The following is a 16,237-nucleotide window of genomic DNA, read 5'->3' as shown; positions in this document are numbered from 1 at the left end:
TTGAGCGGTCTGGCAGCGCCAGGTGTACAGCACTACCTGTTTCTACCCAGCTTCAGTGGAGGTTTGCCTGTGAGGGACCCGCATAGATCCCTGATGCACTCAATGGGTACCTTTTTAGGGAAGAAGCCCAGTTTCATGGGTAGACTTCTTGGATGATCTTATCTGCAGTGGTAGCTAAGAAAGCATCAACAATCCCACGTAACGGCTGCCCATAGGTGTGAAATGTTCTCAAAGGCGTACATTGGTTGCCAGAGAGATGCAAGATGACTCATTCTCCAGCGACGTCATAAAGGGTATATTTAGCTGGCTTTCAAGCAATCCCGTAACAGAAACAAAATTGCCTTAGCATGCATACCCTGTTGTCATTCAGAATGGATGCTGCAATTGTTCAAACAGTGCTGGATTTTTAAAAAGTCTCAGCACAAATCCTCAATATGCCAGATTTTACAATGGATCCCAAGGGTCTATTCTGCAAATGATGGCCCTTTCCCCCAGGGCAAGGCATCAATCTCGGCTGCAAGGGGCTTTCATTGCATTGAGAAAGGGGCTGTGTGTAGGTGGGAAGGAACCCACCCACCCTCAACTTCAGGTACCATCATCATTCCCAAAGAGGACAGGGAGACAGACTTTACACATTTTCCGTTCACCCCTTTGGAGAGTTGTTCAACTACTTGCAAGTTTCCTTCAAGGAATCTGAAAAGGGTACTATCTGATTTGATTCCTTAGCAGTCACAAGCTTCTGCCTGCAGGTTGGTGCTCTGTCAGCCAACACAGGCATATGTGCCTTCCATAAGGATGAGTGGTGATGTTCCAATGCCTAGCCCTTCATACCTGCTGCATACCCCCAGCTGTTACTCTATGCCTTCTCCTAGTCTGCTTCAGCTGGGTACAGTTTAGATATGGAAGGGGCACAGAACAGAGATCTGTAAGGCCATGCTTATCTATGGGGGTGGGGAGAGACGCTGTGGCTCAGCAGAAGAGCCTCTGCTTTGCATGCAAATGGTCCCAGGTTCAATCCCTGGCATCTCCAGTTAGAAGGGTCAGAGGCAATTGGAGATGGGAAAGACCTCTGCCCAGGCCCCTGGAGAGCTGCTGCCAGTTTGAGAAGACAATATTGACCTTGATGGACCAATGGCCTGATTCAGTATAAAACAGCGTCATGTATGTATGAGGTCAAAAACTGACTTCCAGAAGTAGCTTCTTCAGGAACAGATTCTCAACTGAGATAGAGTGGAGGGCACTAGATTGCCCTTCAAGAAACCCTCATTGATGGTAGTTTGAAGCTGAAAGGGTCTCTCCACAGGAGATATCCAAGTATAATGGAGGTGTGCATGGCTGCTGCTTCCCTCTGATGGCAATGCCTGATAGAAGTTGGAAATTGGGAGTTAGGAGGGTGCTACCTGGAGAGCTTTTGCTTAAGCTCCAAAACGGCTATTTCCAAACGTCGTCATAGTGCATGGTATTTGCCTCTCTAAGAACATAAGAGAAGCCATGTTGGATCAGGCCAATGGCCCATCCAGTCCAATACTCTGTATCACACAGTGGCCAAAAAACCAGGTGTCCTCAGGAGGTCTGCCAGTGGGGAAGGGACACTAGAAGCCCTCCCACTGATTGCCCCCCCCCCAAACACCAAGAATACAGAGCACTGCCCTAGACAAAGAGTTCCATCCATACCTTGTGGCTAGTAGCCACTGATGGACCTCTGCTCCATATGCTTATCCAATCCCCTCTTGAAGCTGCCTATGCTTGAAGCTGCCACCACCTCCTGTGGCAGTGAATTCCATGTGTTAATCACTCTTTGGGTGAAGAAGTACTTCCTTTCATCTGTTCTAACCCGACTGCTCAGCAATTTCATTGAGTGCCCTCAAGTTCTTGTATTGTGAGAAAGGGAGAAAAATGCTTCTCTACCTTCTCCATCCCATGCATAATCTTGTAAACCTCTGTCCTTAGAATGCATCATTCAGTAGATACTCCGAGAAGTAGATTCTGGCAGCAACACAAACTCAAGAGGACAAACATACAGCAGCTATGTGGCCAGCCATGCATACCTTGACACAGCAACCTCTCCATGGCTAAAGCAGTGGACAGGCAGCTGTGTTCAGAATGTCTGCCTGCAAACTTCTGCAGATGCCTGCGTGCATTGTCAGTGGCATCTACAACTGTGTGGGGTTGGGGTGGGTGAGTGGGAAACAGCCTCCCTTCCTTACAGTTCAGTTCAAAAGTCGAGGAGGCTGGGAAGTTTCAGCTCCTAGTCATGACTCTCTTAATAGGTTTCCCCCAAGTTTGTTGTTCAGGAAACGTTTTCAGCTGGTTATAAGGTTGAGCTCGCCCTTAGAAGATGGGGAGGGGGCTTTCTGTGTGGTCTCCCTGGTAACTTGATTTACTGTTAGAAAAAAAGTACTGTCGTAGAGGTGACACTTGCCCCTGCTACCCTCTCACTGAATGGGAATTTACAACTAAGCAACACTTCGTTCAAACAGCTAGGAAGATGGTTCCAAGAAGCACAAATGGAGGGCCACAGCTCCCCCACCATCTGTCCCTGGGCACATGAACACACACTCTGAATCTGACTCTTGGTCCCTCAAGGTCAGTATTGACCTCTGACTGGCAGCTACTTTTCCAGCGTCTAAGGCTGGAGGTTTTTCACTTCATATACCCCCTCGTCCTTTTTTAACTTGGAGATGCTGTGGATTGAACCTGGGACCTTCTGCATGCAAGACCAATGCGTCTCTATTGAGCCATGGCCCCTCTTCAACAGCTGTTCTGTATAGTTGCCATAGCTTTAAAAAAATGAATGGGTTTATTCTCCATGACTTTGTAGTGCCTTCTTTGTTCCACTTTTCCTCAAAAGGAAATCTCCACATTCAGAAGCAATAAACCTCTGAATAGCAGTGCTAGGAGGCAGCATCAAGGGAAGACCTGGACTGCTATGCCCTGTTTGTCAGCCCTCCAGAGTAACTGGTTGGTCACTGTGGGACAGGATACTAGGCTAGATGGACCAGTGGTCTGATCTAACAAGATTCTTCTGTTCTTAAAGTGCTCAATTCTCCTTTAATGCTTTGATCTTGCTAATGCTACGTCTTTGTAAAATCCTATGACGTTGTGGAGATGTCCTTAACACTGTATGAAAATGTTCCTGATACTGATTGTACTAATCTCACACTATGTAATCCGCCTCGAGTCTCAGTGAGAAGGATGGACTATAAATGACATCAATCAATCAATCAATCAATCAATCAATCAATCAAAACAACCACGTTAGGCAGAAGAACTGGCCTATGTAAGCTCCGTGGCAGAACTGGGGTCTGAGCCCAGGTCTCACAATCTGAGTGAACACCACACTGTCTCTCATCTAAGCTGCAGGGATCACTTCACAGAACAGTCAGCTCCACAAGTTAATGACCTATTGTATGAATTAATCATTTTTTCCTGTGGACCCTCAATCTACAGCCTGTCAAATTCTCTGGATGATGCTTCAACTCCTAGTTCTGGCATTATGACCGAGGGTGACAATTTTCTTTCTAGCCCTGAAGAGGCGAGATACTACCTTTGGCTTGGTGGACCACACGTGTCTTGACAGGATATCAGAATAAGAGCATTTTGGGCAGGATTTTGTCTTACTTTAGTGGGTGGGTTGGGGGATTTCTCCCAGGAACCACTGAATCTGCCATAGAAACCTATAGGCTATTTTTAAGGAACCGTTGAAGTTCTGCTTGGAAAAGAATTGAAACCCTTCCTTACCTGCCAGGGTGCACTGTGGGAGTGGGATCAACTTTCCTTTTTACCCAGACTGTGCTGTTCTGGCGTAGTGGTTAAGAGTTTAACATTAGGGACTTAAAGAACTGAGTTCGAATCTCCACTCTGTCATGGAAGCTTTGTGGGTGATCTTGGGCCAGTCATACCCTCTCAGCCTAATACCTCACAGCTTGTTGTGAGAATAAAATGGAAGAGAGGAAAAGGATGTAAACTGCTTTGGGTCCTCATTGAGGAGAAAAGTGCAGTATAAATGAAGTAAATAAATAAAATTTATCATGAGAGCTTTATTGGGTTTTGTACAGCGAAACCATGGACAAGAACAGACTTCAGCAGGACGGTTCCTAAATCAAATCAAGCATTGTGTATTTCTGCGTAGCAAATGGGGAAGATTCATCACCAGTCTCACAGGACCGCTTCTCTTCCAGAAGGCATAAGGAGCTCCCTTGGCAGCTTTCATTTTGGAATGGCAGCCAGCAAGGCTCCTCCAGCTGTTATTGCAGCTTTTGTAGCAACTGATAGACCCGCAGCACCTGAGAAGGAGGAAGATCAAGGACACAGTTACTGTGATGCAGTGATTTCCCGCCACCCCTCCATATGGTACGGTACCAACTCAGGCTTGGGCAATACCTGTGGATTGGGGGGGGGGGTGTACCTGGGGAGGGTGGAGTTTGGGAAGAGACCTTAGCAGGGTATAATGCCCTAGACTCCACCCTTCCACGCAGCCATTTTCCCCAGGGGAACTGATCTCTGTAGTTTGGAAATCAGTTGTAATTCTGGAAGAACCCCAGGCCCAACCTGGAGGTTGGCAACCTTTGTGGCCACGGATGGGCTTCCAGGTGCCCCTTTGGTTCTTCACCAAAGCGTCTCTTCCCCAGACCAAGGAGTGCAGAAGGCACTTCAAAAGAATTTAGAAGGCAAGACATTTGGTTCTGCATGAGCAGCTCCCCATTCAGAGAGGCGTCTTCAACATAGGAGATCCTCCTCCTTGGGGACAGATTGGCCACTATGGGTACTAGGGCATCTCCTGGTAGGCCCGTGGCATCCCCCCACATCTGCAACAGACTAGTCCTGAAGCAGAAGTGCTGTGTCCACCCTGCCTGAGCTCAGCATGGTGTGAGGGAGATGAAACCCCAAGTCCCATGTGATTTGTAAATTTCTAATGTTTTGTGGAACTTCCCAATGGTTCGTAATAGGCCTCTGTGATTGACCCTAGCCTCACCCCATAGCAGCCATTTTGTGATTGACCCTAGCCTCATCCCATGGCAGCCATTTTGTGTTTGACTCCATTTCCCACCCATAGCAACCATCCTGTAGTGGCACCTGCTTCCTGTCCCCCACAAATTCCAAAGTGCTCATACACTTAACCCATTCTGCAATGCAAGTCCTCATTTGTGCTCTCTTTAAGAGTGATAAATAAATTGTATGTTGACCCCAGAAACCTAATTAAAGGATTCCATGTTTGGGACATTAGCAGAGTTTATTATTTAGCAGCGGAAGTGTGATTATAGGTGGTTGTGAGCTGGTTTTGCTGGCTGACGTGTGTGCAGGAGAGAAAATAACAAAGCATACACTTGTTTATATTTAGAAAGGAAATAAGAGTTCTTTATTGTAGGACTCTGATAGGAAAGGAGGATAGATAGATCCTATCTACCTATCTAGTCTAAGTATACACATGGATGCTAGGACAAGTCCTGCATCTATGGTTGCAAGATGAAGGGAGGAAAGAGAGAGATGGTGCCTGGAATAAAGCCAGGAAGAGAAGAGAGGGAGGAAGTCAGGAGGAGGAAATCCTGAGAATAGCAATCTACATATCAAAGGATAGTCAGAGCAGTAAACAGAGTGCCCTGACCTCTCTGTCTTTCTTCTTTAGTTTGTCCCCCTCTGAAACCTGAGGAAAGGGACAGCACTGAATCCTCCTCTTCCAACAAAAAGATCAACCCCCCTTCTCCCTTACGCGATCGCTCTCTCAAGAGTGGCAGGCATACCAACTGACTGCAAGGTGGCCACAGCACCCCCGGCAGCCGCTCCTCCACCGTTGGCAATGGCAGCTGCCGACATAACCTTTGCAGCTGCGGATCCAGCTGCTATTCCAGCACCTTTGAAACCCAGCATTCCAACTGCCACAGGGATCCCAAGGGTGGCAACCGCTGCATTGGAAGAACGGCAAGATTAGCTCCGCGCTTTGTTACAACAACATATAGAAAAACAGTCCGTGTGATAATATCCCTCAGGTTGTATTAGCCTGCTTATCAGTTATTCACTGTCTAAAAGTAAATCTTTAGAAAGCTCCCCTGCCTGCTTGGCAGGAGCCAATCAAGGCTCCTGAACTAAAGGTAATCATCTACTTTCAAACCTGTATTTGTAGACTAGTTCCTCACTGCAGAATGGCATGCCTCGTCCGGAGTCTGTTGGGGGGAGTCCTTTCCTGGTCCAATTTTTTTTTTTTAGTCCTTTATCATTTGAAAGCAGCACGGGTACTAAGAACCTAAAGTTTCTTAAATGAATTGTTGCTAGTCATTGAAAAAGACTTAACCCTCTTTGACTGGTGCCAGATATGGGGGTGGTATCTCTAGCTGGAAATCTAGCTTGCAATGACATTTCAGAAGAATGTATTTACTGACTACTGAAATCTTACCTAGGCCAGCAGCAGCTCCGAGACCAATTTTATCTAAAAAAAAAGAAAGTTGTGTTAATAATTGGATCTCACATGAATAGGTAAGACAAAAACAGTTATCCCAAGGCTGGTGTAAGAGAGTTTCTCTAAAATACCAAGAAATCACACCATCCTTTAAAAATTATTAATTGTTGTTGTTGTTACTTGCTTTTGTTCTTGAATGTTATTGAAGATGCAGCAAAGACATTTATAGCTGTCAACAATGACTAAAGACTGCAAGTCTAAGAATGTGTTCCTGGGAGTAAAACCCACTGAATAAAATGTGACTGACTTCTGAGTAGACCCTGCTTAGGATGGCTCTCCAACAGAGCTACTAACAACCCTCTGGGAATTCTTGATGCAGCTCCTTGCTGTAACTCACAGGTGTAGGGGAATCCCAGAGGGATCACCTTGGCACTGCCTAGAATGTAAAGACACTTCCTGGATCGATGGGGCAAAGGAAAGAGAGGACAAAAGGAAGCAAAAATGACTGGCCCTCCTTGATCTGGGAGCTTACTGAGGGGGAAAATGTGCACACATCTTTTTGGGCGTGAAACATGCCTCCAAGTTTTAATCTAGGGAAAACAGTGTTATGAACTATCTGGGAAACACAACGGTGGGTCCACAAGAAGGTAGAAACAGGTGGTCTTACACAGCATTGTATGAGATTTTGAGTCAGAGTGGATTTTGCCTTGTGGGTGCAGCTGAGTCGAATGACCTGCACAGAGACATCAGACATCTGGTTAGACTAATCCAGTAGAAAAATCAGGCCTGTAACCACCCTCAGAACTCTCTTAATCCACCATGAGTCACAGGCAGGCTTGCCAAGTGGTGTCTGGAGATCTCCTGGAATTACAACTGATCTTCAGGTGACAGAGAAGGGTTCCCTTGAAGAAAATGGCAGCTTTCTATGGTAAACTCTTAAGAGATTATAACCTGCTGAGCTCCAGCCCCTCCCCAAACCCCGTCCACTCCAAGCTCCACTCCTACAATCTCCAGGTATTTCTCTCCCTAGAGCTGGCAACCCTATGAAGGAAAGGCGGACTATAAATGATGTAAATAAATACATAAGTATGCAGGTGATATGAAACTAAGGTGAGTCCTTTTGTGAATGCTAGTGCTCTTTGTCACTGCTGGAAATGCAAGACAGGACCTCACTCCACAGGGTGTGTTTTTTGAGTGTCCATGCATATCTCCCCAATATGTAAGCAAGACCTAGGCTCTAGGCAAAAAGGGCAAAAGAAAGGGTCTGCACTTGGGGAGATTGAAAAGAGTTGGTTCCTGGGGCCTGTGCGTGTAGCCTTTAATTCCCCTCATTTCTATATAGGTCTCTATCTGGTTTGGGATCTGCTTAACTCTCTTGGTGAAATGCTGTCGCATAGTGGTTAAGTGGCTGGGCTCTGAGTCAGCACTCTGCTGGTTCAACTCCCACTACTGCCATGAGCTCTGCAGATGGCCTTGGGGAAGCCACTCCTCCCAGCCCCAGCTCCGCAGCTGTATTGTGGGGGTAATAATACTGACTTTGTCCAGTGCTGTGTAGTAGGCACTAATCTGTCCAGAAGGGCAGTATATAAGCTTATTGTGATTATTATTGTTATTGTTACTACTATTACTACTACTACTACATTACTGTTGCCCACCTTTGCAAAGGGGCAGCCACATTACAGGGTAATCCTGTACTGAGTTATTCCAGTCTAAGCCTGTCAGTTTCACTGGTCTGAGGCTGGAGTAAGGGTACAGGAATGGGTTATGTGTTGCAGAAAATCCAAAAGGTATCTTGTGGCACCTTAAAGAGCAATGAGTTTATTTAGATATGTTGTAGAGGGTTTTTTAAAGCTTTTCTGGAACTTTATATTTATTTTTAAAATGTATTGTTGAGACCCTTCTAGGCAGCTAGGCACAGACACACCTGGCAGTTGAAGGGACAGGACACCCACAGGAAGGCATGGGTGGCAAACTTGTCCTCAGGCAGCTTGGATTGCAGCAAAAATGCACAGGAGTCTTGTGACACCTTAAAGACAAGCAAGAATTTATTCCGGCAGAAGTAGAGTAGGGCTCACGTGGTCCGATGCCTGTAGTGGTTCCCTACTTGCGTGAGGAGCCACTACTACCAGCATCGGATGAAGTGGCCTCTAGTATACGATAGCTTCTGCTGGAATAAAATCTGATTTGTTTATATGGTGTTGCAAGACTCCTGTGCATTTTTGCTACATGTCCGGGGTCAGCAGCCCAGCCCCCGGACTTGCTGACAGGCAGCGGCAGGGGGCAGCCGGGAGACAGCAGTTCAACCGCTCTGTCTGGCAAACAGAGCCAGAACCTGCCTACTCCAGGGGGAAGGGGCGAAAGGCCAAAGCCTCAGAAGGCTGGGGGGAGCAGGGAGAGGCCAGCTAGTCCCACCCTCCAGGGGGAAGAGAGGGGGCTAAGCAGGCTAGAGGAAAAAGGCCAAGGCAGGGGGAATAGGGACCCAGCAACAGCCCAAACAGAGCCCTTACCAGCCAAGGAGGAGAAGAAGCCACTACAGCCCAGAGCCACACCCTGGCTAGAGGACAGCAGCCTGGCTCAGGAGATGCTAGGAGCCAAGCCCCTCCAGGTGGAGCTGCCACAGGCATTCTGGGGGAGGAGATGGGTAGCCCCGCCCGGCATCAATGAGCAGGCAGCCCAGAAGCTGGCCAGGGCAGCTCCTCGCAAGGCCAGGCATGCTCAGCAGCACAGAAGCCGGCTGGGGCAGCTCCTCATGAGCAAGGTCAGGCATGCTCAGCAGCACAGAAGCCGGCTGGGGCAGCTCCTCGTGAGCAAGGCCAAGGAGACCTCAGCTGGGGATGGCTCACATTCAACCCCACCCTGCCAGCAAGGCAAGGAAGCCAAGAAGGGATTAGTGGTAGGAGGGAAACACCCTCCTAAGGTGGCTAGGAAGAGCTCTGAGGTGGTGGGTGTGAGTAAGGAGTGATGGTGTGGAGTGAGAGCAGAGCAGAGCAGTGCGAGAGTGGAGGCTTGGAGGAGAGTTCTGGGAGGAGATGACGGAGGACGCAGAGGGTAAGCAGGCCAGGTTGAGCAGGCCAGCGAGTGGACTGAGAGGGAGTCTGGGTGATGTATACCGTCCCTCCTTCCACAGAGCAGGGTCCTGCAGTATCCCTGGTGCCCCTCTGACGTCAGGGCCGGCCCAGCTGGGGCCCCACCCAGTGGCGGCAGCGACAAGCCCTGACACAACAGTCCACCTTGCCCTCCCTGCTGGGGTAGCGACAGAGGCTCCCAAATCATGACTCTCAGCAGAGGGTACCAGAGGTGCCTAGGGTAGAAAAATCTACCCCCCGCCCCTGCATGCCTCAGCAATCCTCCTGCCTACAGTGGTGACAGCAAAAAGAGTTGTCTCTTGGAATCAGTGCTGCCTACCAACAAGGTGATTGTGCCCAAGTAAACATGTCATAAAAGCCGTAATTAAAATTCTGAATTTAGAGTGTATATTTTAAAAAATTTAATCGTGCTGTCTACAGTGTGTCCTTGTTCCCATGCCAACTAGACAGCCAATACAATACTGCACCTACAAACCCCAACTAGGCAAACACCCCATCGGCATGGTTACCAACCACCAGGTGGGGCCTGGAGTCTACCCCCAGAATTAAAAGTGATCTCTAGATCAGTTCCCCCTGATGAAATGACTGTTTCAGAGAACAGACTCTATGCAGCCATATCCCCACGGAGCTTGCTCTCTTCTTCAAACCCCTACCCTCTTCAGACACCTCTAGGAATTTCCCCAAGCCACAGTTGGCAACCTTACCTGCCCCCAGGATTGTCTCGGCATGGGCGAGCGGAAGATGGAAGCTGCTTCTCATCATGTGCCACCGTCCCAATCTGAATCTGGCCCAGGAGTCCTTAGGAACACAGTTCCCAGGTGTGTGATGGTAGCCTTGTTCCCATGTTACAGTGAACGCCCTTGTAACCCCTATGAGCTAGTTGATTTAGCCCAGTGTCTGGAGCTGAGCAGTCGAGGAGAAGGCTGGTTGCTGGGGAGCTTGATAACATTTTATGAGCTCCTATCACCTTGAATTAGCCAACTGGAAAGACATTGTATGTGAAAACCAATGAGTAAAAAAAAAGGGGGGGGGAGGTTAAATTTAGTTTTGTACAATTCCTGGAATTATGTTATTGCAGGGCTGTAGTTTCTAAGCTGAAGACTGAAATCTGGGTTCCAGTGTGTTCCTTAATCAAGATGACTGTATATCAAAGGATTCTGGCACTTGGTGGACCCAAGAATCTGGACTTTGCTCACCCCAGAGTGATATGTCAAGTTATTTGACTGAATTTACAGACATTATTTCCTGCAAGTTTCTGTTCTCACACTTATGCATTTGGTCATAAAACTCTAGTTGTATTATTCCGACTATCGAAAGGTTTTGATTTTAAGACATTTCTTAATTTACTTGTCTTGCAAGTTTGGTTCCTAATTTGGCCCCACAGAACCCACACAGAAAGAGGTTATACACATACATGCACCCAGTTGTAAGAAAGAGACAACATGCATTCACTTTACAAATGAAACTGAATCGGGGGCCGGTACCTAGATAAATGGTTTCAGTCCTATGTTAAGCTTTATATGCATTGAATGTAACATGAGGATTACTCAATATGTGCGAAAAGATCAATCAAGTGTACACTGTACACAGATGCTGTGTTTGCTGTAACTTGTGAACAAGGCTGGTGGGAGTACCTGAGGGTTCCCCCTGACCTTACTTGTGGGAAAACATCATGTCTCATTTTGGCCCAATATAAGAATAACAGGTGGAAAGACAGAGTTATGTATTTTTTTTATGTTCCATCTTTCTCATGTTGACTCAAGGTGGATTACACAGTGTAAGTCAATACAACCAACAACTGGGACATTTAAAAAACAATACAATTGCAGAAATCTGAAAAGCAGCATAAACTCAAAATACAGGAATACAGAGATGCACCTCTGAACAGCTACAGGGCTATAATTCAGCCCCTCTGGCAAGCCACTCGCAGCTGAGAACTGCCCTGTTCAAGCAGCGGTCTCAGAAGCAAGGGGGGCGGGAGACTTCCAGACCTCGGGCCAGTTGGGGGGTGGCTGGAGAAGGGGCTGCCACTCAGCCCCCCCCCCATGTCAAGCCCTTTGCATTAAATCCAGATCGCTGCCCCCCATCCACCCCCATGCCCTTCGCATTAGCTTCCAGCCCCTTACCTTCTGCTGAGCAGAAGCTTCTGCAGTGTCGGGGTGGGAGGAACAGACCGCTGTCCCTGCCAAGGGTGCGCAGAGGATGCTCGGGCCGGATTTCAGCGGCTGCTCAGTAGAGTCTGTTGCAGTCTGATCAGTTTCGATTCTCCTGTTCTTTTTCACGAAGGCGTGGCGAAGGAGCGATGCGGCGGTGTGGCCGGGGGGGTGGGGGGAGGATCCGCCGTGCGTTTCCCAGGATTTCAGTGATGGAAGACCCATGAGAAGCCTGGTGTGCAATCCAAAGGGGGAAACCTCCGTTCCAAGGACCGAAGCTTTTGTTCCAAGAGAGACAGAGATTTGCAGTTTTCGGACAAAGAGTCCAGCTCCTGCACCTGCCAGTTTGGGTTCGCCTCAGGGCAGGCTAGGCCTGGACCTCTGGCCAAGGCACCCCAGCCACAGCTTGGGGCGGCTTAATGAAGAGGCCGCCGATGCTGCGCCGTAGGGCCTGAGCTCACTCCCACACAACAGTGGCCCAGAGGGTTGTTAACCTCCAGCCAGCGTCAGATCTGGAATTACAAGTGGCCAAGATCAGTGCCTCTGGAGAATTACAACTGTTCTTCTGAGATTACCGCTGATCTCCAGACTACAGAGGTCAGTTTCCCTGGAGAAAATGGCTTCTTTGGAGGGTGGACTGTATGGCATTATACCCCTCAGAGGTCCCTCCCCTCTCCAAAACCTGTCCTCCCCAGGCTCCATGCCCAGATCTCCAGGAATGACCCAGTCTAGAGTTGGCAATCAGTCAACTGATCAAGTGGAGAGCAAGTGAATGGCAAGTGAACAGGGAGGAATGCGCGTGAGTCTGTTCACTTGCCAGGCAAGTGTCATTCGTCACTTGTAGCTTGGCTCTCAGTTAAGAGCTTAGGGGTTTTACTAGACCCAGCACTGCCGCTAGAGAAGCAAGTAAATGCAGCGGCAAAAAAAGGCCTTCTCACAACTCAGACTAGCCTGGAAGATATCCCCCTACCTTGACACGGCTGATCTGGCCACCTGGATTCATGGCACAGGTGTTTGAGCTTGCAGTCTACATAGGTCTCCTCTCAAAGTCAGCTTGGGAGACTGGTTCATGCAGAACACTGCAGCTTATTTACTGTCAGGAGCACACATACGTCACTCCCGTTCTGCAGTCACTTCATTGGTTTCCATCAGTTACTGAGCTCAATGCAAGGTCATGACTATCATATTCAAAGCCCTTCATGGCCTTGGTCCCTTGTATCTATGCATCTCCCACTATGTTCCATCATGGCAGCTTCGCTCGTCTGGGCTTTCTGCAGATACTGCCCTGCCGTTGGGCAAAATCAACAGCTGCCTGCACATGTGCATTCTCTGTGGTGGCCCCCACCTTATGGAATGGCCTGCCTGACGTGGTCTAGAAAGCCCCCCCTCTCCTGGCTTTCCACAAACTATGCAAAACTGAACAATTCAAAAGAGCTTTCCACCCAGATGACAAGACTGTATCCTAAGAAATATTCCAGACATGCCTTGGAAGGGATGGGGACTAAATGCTATGCCATTGGGTACTGTCTGCTGATGTAAATATTTGCCTGCTAGTGAGTTTCCGCACCACTAAATTAGTTATGTTTTGTTTCAGATAGATTTCATCTCTGTGTTCAGCTTTATGCTTGTTTAAAATTTTTCTGCTACCATTCCCTTGTATCTGGCTGCTTCCACACATGTTGGATAATCCACTTTCAATACTCTCTAGTTAATATTTGGAACTGCTTTTCCATGTGCGGAACAAAAAATCCACTTCCAAAGGATTGCTAAAGTGCATTGAAAGTGCATTATTCAACGTGTGTGGAAATGGCCCATTTCCCTGAATGTCCTAAGAACTGTTGCTCATGATTGTACTTTGCTCAGTGAATGTCCTAGCTGTTGATTATATTGCACTGCTGTAATCTGCCTTGGATGTCAGTAAGAAAGCTGGACTATGAATAAATAAACCAACAAATAAAAAGCATGCAAACTTTTGAGCTCACTAGAATTCATCATCAAGCTAGATGCTACAAAATGTAAAAAACGGGATGTGTGGAATCCTGCACTTGAAAGTACAGCTGATCAGCTAGTTTCATTTGTATCTTTTTGTTACACATCTGCAACTAATGGTACAGCTGCATTCGGGTTCAAGTGAAATTTCATGGCCATTTTGAAAGTTGACGCTTGAATGAAATAGCAAAGGAATGTCAAGAAAAGCAACATCCTTGTAAAAGGCTAGAAGGGGGTGCTCCACATTTCCCTGCCCGGGAGCCCCCACAAAACATCAGGGGAAGCTGAGGGCCACAGCACCTTGTGGATGCGATCTTCGCTGGATGTCTTGCTGAGAGTCCAGGGCCAAAGAAACTTTCTATGCAGTGGATAACTTGGCTAAGACCTAGAACTGGAGTTGCAACTGAATTTTGCCTTTGTTGAGCTGCAGGTTCGTCCCCCCCCTCCACCAGAAAAATCTAACACATAGGTAAAGTATGCCAAAGAAAAACTGTCTTCTCCACTCGTCTCTCTAATGCCTGAATCCCTCACATTATGAGTGGTCCCAAATAGGGTTGCCAACTTCAAGTTAGGAAATTCCTGGAGATTTGGGGTTAGAACCTGAAGAGGGAGCTCAGTGTGGTGTAACGCTATAGAGTTCACCTTCCAAAGCAACCATATTTTGAGCCGGTTTGGTGTAGTGGTTAAGAGCGCGGGACTCTAATCTGGAGAACCGAGTTTGATTCCCCACTCCTCCACTTGAAGCCAGCTGAGTCACAGTTCTCTGGAGCTCTTTCAGCCCCACCCACCTCACAGGGTGATTGTTGTGGGGTAATAATAGCATACTTTGTAAACTGCTCTGAGTGGGCATTAAGTTGTCCTGAAGGGCACTATATAGATCGAATGTTGTTGTTGTTGTTATATTCTCCAGTCTGGAGATCAGCTGTAATTCCAGGAGATCTCCAGCAACTCTAGTCCCAAATGTCATGGGACAGGAAACATTAAAACTACCCCACAGCCCCAAACAATGTGTGCGTGTAGGGAGTGAGGGACGGATGAGGGAAGAATGTTTTTAAGGCACAGATTGCAAGAGACTTTGGGAACAGTTCTGTCCAATGGGGATGGGGAGGGAGAAATCAACACATTTCCCCCGCAATTGTTCAGCCCCAAAGAAGAGACAGTCATAGTCATTTGTTATCTTTATTGTCCATAAAAGGTTGTTCAGATGTATAATACTGTCACAATGACACCCAGCGCGACGTGTCCCAGCCATCTCACATGCAGACACACACGCGCGCACACACACACACACACACACAGCAGCACCCAATAAAAGCACAGTGTTGACCACGGCAGTCGTTGAGTGGCTTATGGTGCACACACATGCACACAGACACACAAAACTCTGCAGGGATCCTGGCTGAGACGAAACGCAGAGAGTTTAATTTAGAGATCCAGACCTGTCTGTTTTTGCACTGGTTGTAACAGACACACCCGCACGGACCCCAGCCCGATGCCAAGATCCCGTCTCCCCCAGCTATGACCCAGCCCGCATTCAAAACAAACAAAAAAAAGAAGTAGTAGTCCCAAAGGAATCTCCTGCGAACACACATGTGGGGGGCAGCGAGACCCCGCCGGTGATGATGCTGACGCAATCCGTGTTAACACTGAGGTTTATGTACATTATTCACATCCTTTTTGTACCCAGCCAGTTAAATAACTATGCGATTATATAGTCTTGTGGGATGAAATATGAGTAGGGATGAGTCTGATAAGGTGCATATTAAAAATAATAACAAAAACAAGAAAAGAAGAGGAGAGGAGAAAGAGAGAGAAAAAGAGAGTCTCTGGGGCTGGGCCATCTCTATCCAGCCTGGCTCCCCGCGCCTCCTCGATCCTTGTGGGGTGCGGAGCTTCTTGCTGATCTTCTGGTTAGATCTAGCCTGCAGTTGGCACTTGGTTGCACCCATCCTTTGGGGAGAAGGGAGTGGGGGCATCGTGGCTTACAGAACCTCTGGAAGAGAAAGAAAAAGACAAAAATAACCAGAGGCTTGAAAGTCTGCAGACAGAACCAAATGTAGCCTGTCTGTTGCTTCTGGGATCAATTTGACAAGCGCTGATTATCTATTTTTTTTTAAATAAAATTTTTATCTGGTAAAAGGACAGGTGGGTACAAAGCTTTACAAATTCATCTTCGATTCTATAAACAGATCGTATAGACATCATTCAGTTCAGTCCGAATAACATTAAATTTATCACACCTAACTTTTGCTACAAGTTTGTTTATTCAACTGTACACATTCCCTTAGTTTCTCCAGCCACTCCTCGCTATTATAGTTGTTTTCCAGTACACAGCAAAGACTAATCTTGCAGAGGTAATAGTATTTAAAACAAATCCTTGAGTGACTCTGGGAAGGAAGTCTACGTAATTCAGTAAGAAACATTGAGGGGAAGAAAATAGTAAAGAGTCCAGTAGCACCTTTAAGACTAACCAACTATATTGTAGCTTAAGCTTTCGAGAACCACAGCATCTGACGAAGAGAGCTGTGGTTCTCGAAAGCTTATGTGACAATAAAGTTGGTTAGTCTTAAAGGTGCTACTGGACTCTTTACTATTTTGCAACTACAGACCAACAT

General features: G+C 47.4%; 2 protein-coding genes across 4 annotated transcripts in view; both read right to left on the bottom strand.

The window, feature by feature from the left end:
- Positions 1-4,025: 4,025 nt before the first annotated feature.
- LOC129343358 (interferon alpha-inducible protein 27-like protein 2A) lies at positions 4,026-11,736 on the bottom strand. The gene is made up of 5 exons (XM_054999533.1): positions 11,607-11,736; positions 7,062-7,127; positions 6,392-6,424; positions 5,742-5,903; positions 4,026-4,286 (listed from the first exon to the last, which is right to left on the bottom strand). Exons 2-5 carry the CDS (start codon positions 7,066-7,068, stop codon positions 4,210-4,212), a joined length of 279 nt encoding a protein of 92 aa, XP_054855508.1. The 5' UTR covers positions 7,069-7,127; positions 11,607-11,736; the 3' UTR covers positions 4,026-4,209.
- A 3,051-nt stretch (positions 11,737-14,787) lies between these two features.
- MAP7D1 (MAP7 domain containing 1) overlaps positions 14,788-16,237 on the bottom strand; it is a 68,430-nt gene continuing 66,980 nt past the window's right edge. For all 3 annotated transcript variants that reach the window (XM_055000001.1, XM_055000002.1, XM_055000003.1), the window contains one exon: positions 14,788-15,615. In XM_055000001.1, the coding sequence (XP_054855976.1) occupies positions 15,605-15,615 (11 nt within the window). In that variant the 3' untranslated portion in view covers positions 14,788-15,604. The remainder of the gene's footprint in view (positions 15,616-16,237) is intronic.

The sequence above is a fragment of the Eublepharis macularius genome, chromosome 15 (genome assembly GCF_028583425.1).
Source record: "Eublepharis macularius isolate TG4126 chromosome 15, MPM_Emac_v1.0, whole genome shotgun sequence".
Lineage (NCBI taxonomy): Eukaryota > Metazoa > Chordata > Lepidosauria > Squamata > Eublepharidae > Eublepharis > Eublepharis macularius.
This window is presented reverse-complemented; position numbering and strand designations above follow the sequence as displayed.

What these genes read in the sequence shown, in the direction of transcription:
- LOC129343358 (XM_054999533.1), bottom strand. An exon ending in CGGAGCTGCTGCTGGCCTAG is followed by an intron (nt 5,904 to 6,391) that starts GTAAGATTTCAG and finishes CTTCCAATGCAG; the next exon opens with CGGTTGCCACCCTTGGGATC. An exon ending in GGCCACCTTGCAGTCAGTTG is followed by an intron (nt 4,287 to 5,741) that starts GTATGCCTGCCA and finishes CCTCCTTCTCAG; the next exon opens with GTGCTGCGGGTCTATCAGTT.